This window comes from Bison bison, unplaced genomic scaffold (assembly GCF_000754665.1).
Source record: "Bison bison bison isolate TAMUID 2011002044 unplaced genomic scaffold, Bison_UMD1.0 scf7180017864191, whole genome shotgun sequence".
In the NCBI taxonomy this organism is placed as follows: domain Eukaryota; kingdom Metazoa; phylum Chordata; class Mammalia; order Artiodactyla; family Bovidae; genus Bison; species Bison bison.
The window spans coordinates 575,437-582,455 of record NW_011494763.1 but is presented as its reverse complement, the minus strand read 5'-3'; the positions used below and the strand labels follow the sequence as shown (position 1 = coordinate 582,455).

Genomic DNA, 7,019 nt, shown 5'->3' with positions numbered 1-7,019 from the left:
CTGGGGTACGGCTGCTGTTGCGAGGGCGACTCCTCCCTGCCCTTCCAGCCCGTCCCCGCTGTGGTTCCACAGCCTCCCTGGGTGGAGAGCTCCGTTTTCACTTCGGTGGTTCAGCTTGTACCGTGCAGTGGTCCCTTGAGTTGGTCCCGGTTACACCAGTTGTTTCTTGAGGTTGTTCAGATCACACACACTCCACACTTGTTCTGGGCCTGACTTCCTGAGAAGATGGAGAAAAAGCGCCGTGTCCCTCAGGGGTGTTGAATACCCACCTGCCTGTTGTGTTGGGGAGGTGGGAGCGGGCTCCTGGCTCCTGTGTGAGTGTCCCCTTTGATGATTTGCAGTTGCCTAGAATAAAACTTGCTACTGGCAAAAAAAAAAAAAAATGTGCTCCCGTTTGATGTCTTTCTCCATTTGTTGAAAATTCCCTCCTGGGGCCAGGGTGAAGGCCTAGTGGCACAGCCTGGCCCGCATCTTCCTTAAACCCGGGCAGCAGAGAGGAGGGCACGCGGGGGATACTCACCAGTGTCTCTGGTGGTCGAGGGCTATAGACAGGCCGAGTGTGTGAGTCGTTGGGAGGTGGGCGATAGGGAGGGCAGGTGAAATGCTGTGGTACACGAGGAGTCGTTGGGAGACAGGAGTGTTGGCTTAGGTGTCTACGTAGCCGTGTGGGTCCATCTTAAGTACTTGGTGCTGATGGGGAATGTAAGAAATTGAATGAGATCTGTAACACAGTACTATTTCAGCAAATGAAAAATGTGCATGTATGTGTGTGTGCACTGCCCAGTCGGGTCCGACTCTTGGCAGCCCCATGGGCTGTAGCCCGCCACGCTCCTCTGTCCACGGGATCAAGTCATTTTGTAAGAACACACAACTGAAAAGTTCTATACAGGCTTTATGGTTGCCCGTGAGGTGAGTGAGAGGGATGTGGAGATTAAATAGAAACGAGCTTGGTCTCTAAGGTAAGGGGTAGTCTTGATATAGAGACACAATGGGGAGGGAGGTTGTCATAGGACAAGGCCCTGAGAAGTGCTCAGCTCCACCATGTGCAGGAGACCTCTGGAGCACCTCCTGAATCCCTTCTCCAGCCTCCTCCCCATGACCTTTTGCGTTAGAGACACCCCCTTATCCCATCCCAGGAGTGCTTTAACGTGACCGGCCTTTGCTTTGCATCTTGGGGAGAAAAGCAAAATAGGAGATAGGGTCCTGTTTCTCCAGCAAAGTCAGGTTCTTCTTGAGGAAGGGAAATGATTGTATCACTCCATTGGACTAGTGTAGTAGCGGCACCCAGGGAGCAAACCCACATCTCCTGTATTTCTTACATTGCAGATACCTTACCCATTGAGCCATAGGGGAAGCCCAGTGTTTTCACTGGAAAAGACCCTGATGCTGGGAAAGATTGAGGGCTGGAGGAGAAGGGGATGGTGAGAATGAGATGGTCGGAGGGCATCATTGACTCAGTGGACATGAGTTTGAGCAAACTCCAGGAAGTAGTGGAGGACAGAGGAGCCCGGTGTGCTGCAGTCAGTGGGGTTGCAAAGAGTTGGACAGGACCAAGTGACTGAACAACAACAACTGTTCCAAGTTCTTCACGTCAAAATGAACTTCTTCCTCACAAGACCCTACATGGTGGGTATTACCCCATTTTCCACGTGAGATGTGAGGAGAGACCCGAGGGGTGATGTAGCAGAGTTGGCTGTGACCCAGGCCATCTTGCCTCAGAGCCCACACACTTGACCACAGGCTCTCTTGCTTCTGGTGGACCACGATTAAGGACCTCATGTCTGGGTTGGATTCTAAGTCCTTGTTACCCGAAGCGTGGCCTCTGCACTGGCAGCATCGGCCTTCCTGGGAGCCCAGTAGAAATGCAGACTCGGAGCCTCACTGCATCAGAAACTGCCTTTTCACAAGATCTCCGGGTCATGCTCTGCTCACAGAATGCCCTGTTTGCCAGTGATACAAAAAAATCTTGCCTGCTTCAGCTGTCCATTGAAAGCCTGCTCTGTTGGGTGATGAGAAGGTAACAGGCAGTGCAGCTGCCTGAAGGACAAGGATGATCAAGTTAGCTTGAAATCAACACATAGTGAAGAATGAAATGCCAAACACCAGCGACTAATCTGTACTATCTTCTTGCTGTTCCTGCAGGTAAGGTCCTCATTGTCGTCCACCTAGCTTTTCATTCAGTAACCTAATTGATCTCCTATTCCTAATCACATCCTTTTTCCTACCAGAGTTATTGTCCTGGAACATAAATTGGATATGGCCTTTCCTCAAAGCCTTAGGGCAAGCTTTTAAGTGTAGAACTCAAGACTTGGACCACCTAACCTGCTCCGGGTTTCTTCACCTTTCATACTAAATTCTCTATGCTGCTGCTGCAGTGGGAGTCCTGTCATTTAATCAATAAGCCGTACTTCCCCATGACCACATTCAGCTCATGTGTTGCCTCTCCTGGGAATGCCCTTCTCTGTGAGCCAAGTATTTGATACCATCCCCTTGTGGCTCAGCTGCTAAAGAACCCGCCTGCAATGCAGGAGACCTGGGTTTGATCCCTGGGTTGGGAAGATCCCCCAGAGAAGGGTAAAGGCTCCTTAGTCCAGTATTCTGGCCTGGAGAATTCCATGGACTGTATAGCTCACGGAATCACAGGACATGACTGAGCGACTTTACACTTTTCACTCAGCTTGTAGACCCGCTTTTATGAAAGCTTCCCTCGTTCGTTTCTTTTGTTCAGCAAATACATGTCGAGCACCTGTTACTGAAGCACTGTTTTAAATACTTGGGCTAAGGCAGTGTAGAAAAGAACAATCTTAGCCTGGTTGAATTTCAGTTCAGTCACTCAGTCGTGTCCAACTCTTTGTGACCCCATGAATTGCCAGGCCTCCCTGTCCATCACCAACTCCGGGAGTTCACCCAAACTCATGTCCATCGAGTCGGTGACGTACATTCTATCAAAATCTGTTTCCTTAAAAAAAAATTTTTTTAATTGAAGTATAACGATATCCCTGGTGGTCCAGTGGCTAAGACTCCATGCTCTGAAAGCAAGGGGCCTGGGTTTGATTCCTGGTCAGGGAACTAGATCCCACATGCTGCAACCCAGTTCACGTGCCATAGCGAAGATTAAAGACCCTGAATGCCACAACTAAGACTCGGTGCGGCCAAATGAATAAAATACTACAAAAATACACCATGTACTGTAGCAGTAAGATAAAAAGATGAGAAAGTTATTTTTAAAAAAAGAACACCAAAAGAATGAAGTATAGTTGATATACAATATGTAAGTTATAGGTGTACGCTATAGTGATTCACAACTTATAAAGATTATACTCTATAGTTATTAAAAATATTGGCTATACTCCCTGCCCTGTACAATATATCCTTGTAGCTTATTTTGTGCATAATAGTCTGTACCTCTCAATCCCCGACTCCTATGTTGCTTCTCCCCGCTTCCCTCTCCCTATTGGTAACCACTAGGTTGTTCTTCGTGAGTCAGTTTCTGTTACATTCACTAGTTTGTTGTATTTTTAAGATTCCATATATACGTGATATCATAGAGTATTTGTCTTTCTGTATCTGACTTACTTCACTTAGCATAATACCCATCAAGTCCGTCCATGTTATCACAAATGGCAAAATGCTACTTTTTAATGACTGAGTAGTATTCTGTTGTGTATATGTACCACATCTTTTTCCACTCATCTGCTGATGGGCGCTTAGGTCGCTTCCGTGTCTTGGCTATTGTACACTGCTGCTGTGAACACTGGGGTGGAAATCTGTTCCGCTCGTGTACTGTACATTTGCACAGCCTTAGATTTTGTTCACTCATGAATATCCAAGTCTCCTCCATGTGCAGTCTCCAGAGGGAGGGATAAAAGGTTAATAAATCTGAGACTTTGTTCTTGGGCTTACAGTTTGTCAGGGATATCTAATAGAAGATGGAAAACGATATGTCCTAAGTGAAGCTAAAATCTGTAAGAATTCAGAGAACAATTACATTCAGCTGTGGGACATTGTGAATGGCATTATGAGAGATGCCTTTGAGCTGGAAGAGATGCTTTTGAGCTGGACCTTTAAGGATAAGTTGAAGTACATTCTAAAAAGGAGTGATATGACCAAACTAGATGTTATGGGGTGTGTACCAATAAACAGCAACTCATTTGACTCAGCTGAGGGTGCGGTGGGAGGAGGGGAGTAGTGGGGACGTAGTTGGAAAGAGAGGTTGGGGTCAGACTAGGGAGTTTGGATTTTACTGAGTTAGTAATGGGATGCTGAGAGTTTTGAGCAAAAGGGTGATTTGTATCTAGCTGCGAATTGGGACGATTACCCTAATAAGAGCTTTTGCTTTTGTTGAGGGAGGGGGCGCACGGGGGATATGTGAGAGGCTTTTGAGTGAGACCAGCAAGAGCCGATGAAGGTCTGATTGGGTGTAGCTGCGGCCGGAAGAGAGCGGTGGACGAGATCACAGAGGTAGAGTCAACAGGAGGTGATGCTTTTTGAAGGCAGGGACCAGGTGTCAATCGTATCCGGATTCCACAGCTCTGAGCTTGGGGGCCTGGCATGGAGGTTCTCACCGAACGTCCGCTGAGTGAATAGGTCTGACAGTTCACAGAACAGGGAGCCCAGTGCTGGGTCAACAAGGGAGGGCTTCGTGGTGCAAGGGGATTTGCTTACCCTTCTGGTCTCCCTCTGCTAATACCTCCCCTCTTGCTGCTTTAGAGGAGGGTGTCCGCTTCCTAATCTAAAGGTAGGGGGCGTGGGAATTCTCTGCCCCATCTCCTGGTGGAGGATGCGGTGGTGGGGTCACTAGCATCAGAGTACCTGGACCCTTCCCTCACCCTACATGACCCTAGGTATTGTTTGAGTGGCCCTCAACCTCTGACAAGCCCACCTTCTGCCGCAGAGGCTGATGATTGACTGTGCAAAGAGTGGCCTGTACCCGGTTGGAGTCACCCCTCCCTCCAGGGTCTGTGCCTCTACTGTGGAAATCCAGTGTTGTCAGCTCACCCAGAGGTACTCAGGCCCTGGAGACCTGCTCCAGAAAGGAGCAAATCCACAAGAGAAAGATTAATAACTAAGGATGCACATCATCTTAATTTATATTAGAGCTGCGCCTGGCCTGACACCCAGGCTGGTCTGCTCAGGAAACCACATGATGGTATCACATTTTTGTATTTTTTGTTAATATGTTTATAAAATTGGAGCCTAGGACCGGGAAGCAGCTTTGGGAGCTAATGGGCAGGGCAGTGTGATCACTCAGCAGCAGAATCAACATCTCATGGCAAACAGAAACAAAATTTTGTATGCGCCCCTGCCCCGCCCACTCCAGCCCCAGACTGGAAATTCTGAGACCAGTGCCCAGCAATCTGTATTTTAATAAGCACTCCAGGAGATCAGGATACTAAAACTTGAATACTGACTTACGGAAACTTTTCTAAAAAACTCCGACCAGCTGTCAAAAATGAAAGCACTCTTCCTGGATCAAAGCCTGTGAAATTCTAACATTTTCTTCCTCTCCCATCCATTTTCCAGACTCTTTCTGTTTGCCTTGGACACTAACTCTTATTTTATGAGATCACAACTTATAAAATTATAAGAAATTTGTAATCCTTAATACATTGGTCTGCCTGACCCCTGCTGAGACCTGAGGGGCGCTCTTTTGTTTGCAAACTGTCTTAAATCAGGTTATTTCAACAAGGATTCCCAGAATGAACCATACCATATATAGATTTGATTTCTTGTTACCTTAAAGTAATACTTCCTAACCTTGTCCCAGATTCTAGGGGTGAACCTGACCTGAAGAAGGTATCAATTTATTTGTGTTCCTACTATTAACTGATCTCACTTTTGCTTGGATCAGATATATGAGCTAATCATTTTCTCCCTCCCTCCCAAGAGAAAAAAAAGAAAGAAAACATAAAGAAACAAAACTTCAGACTGATTTCTAACTCTTCCAAACCTGGAAGAGTTTCCAGGCTTGTTGGACAGAGTGAGATTATTGTGAAATGCAGAAAAGATAGAAGGTAAACTTAAACTGTATACAGCATATTTTATTTTCTGGCTGCCCTGCACCTTAGTTCTCCCAACAGGGATCGAACGCACACCCTCTGCATTGGAAGGGCGGAGTCTTAGCCACTGCACCACCAGGTAAGTAAAGCGTGTTTTACTCTAGGTGTATGCACATGAGCGCAGGCTCAGTCACGTTCCACTCTTTGCAACCCCACGGACTGTAACCCACCAGGCTCCTCTGTCCTTGGGCTTTTCGGGGCAAGAATACGGGAGTGGGGTATGCTCTCCTCCAAGGAATCTTCCCGACCCAGGGATGGAACCCGAGTCTCCTGTTTTGCAGACGGATTTTTTTTACCACTGAGCCACCTGGGAAGCCTATTTAAGTTTACATTCTGTGATTAAGAGGTTTTCCAGAGTAAGGCTCTGTGGGTTGCAGATAAGGGGAAAGTAGGTCCCAGATTGAGTCGTTTATTCCAAATGCCTCAGGGCCTGAGTTAGTGGTGGATTTAGTCCTCCCGATCCAGAGGACCCCTCAGCTGGTAGCTGGCAGGCGAGTGGCAACTGGGTGTGGCAGAGCGGGCCATCCAGCCGCGTACCTGCTGGGAAGGCGGACCCCAGGGAAGGCGGAGGAGACCCTGGATCCCCAAAGGGAACGAAGGAAGCAGGGTTGGTTTATTTAACGAAATGCAGTTTTCTTGAGATCCTTCTCTTTATTCCGGAAAACTAATAAAAGTTTAAAAATACTTATCGATCCCTCCCACTCCACCTTGGCTTTCCCCGCGCAAAATGTATACCCAAACTAACATCAGAGGTGTTAAAACGGCAGATCAAGTGCATACACAGTTGAGGTCACCTGGCGATGACTGAACGTCTTGCCCCAAAGCCTCGAAGTTTCCAACGCGTTTCCTTTGTTAGCTCACTGGCTGGATTCCACCCGCCCCCCCCTGCCAAGCACCCCGCCCGGCCCGGGGTCGAGGGTCGGCTTCGCCCGACGGAAGCCCGGCCGGTGGGCCCCGCGG

General features: G+C 47.9%; 1 protein-coding gene across 1 annotated transcript in view; it reads left to right on the top strand.

Moving 5' to 3' along the window:
* Nucleotides 1-6,859: 6,859 nt before the first annotated feature.
* The window catches only part of LOC104991422 (zinc finger protein 282-like), a 13,568-nt gene continuing 13,408 nt past the window's right edge, over nucleotides 6,860-7,019 (top strand). The window contains exon 1 of the mRNA XM_010843884.1: nucleotides 6,860-7,006. Coding sequence (XP_010842186.1) covers nucleotides 6,860-7,006 — 147 coding nt within the window. The remainder of the gene's footprint in view (nucleotides 7,007-7,019) is intronic.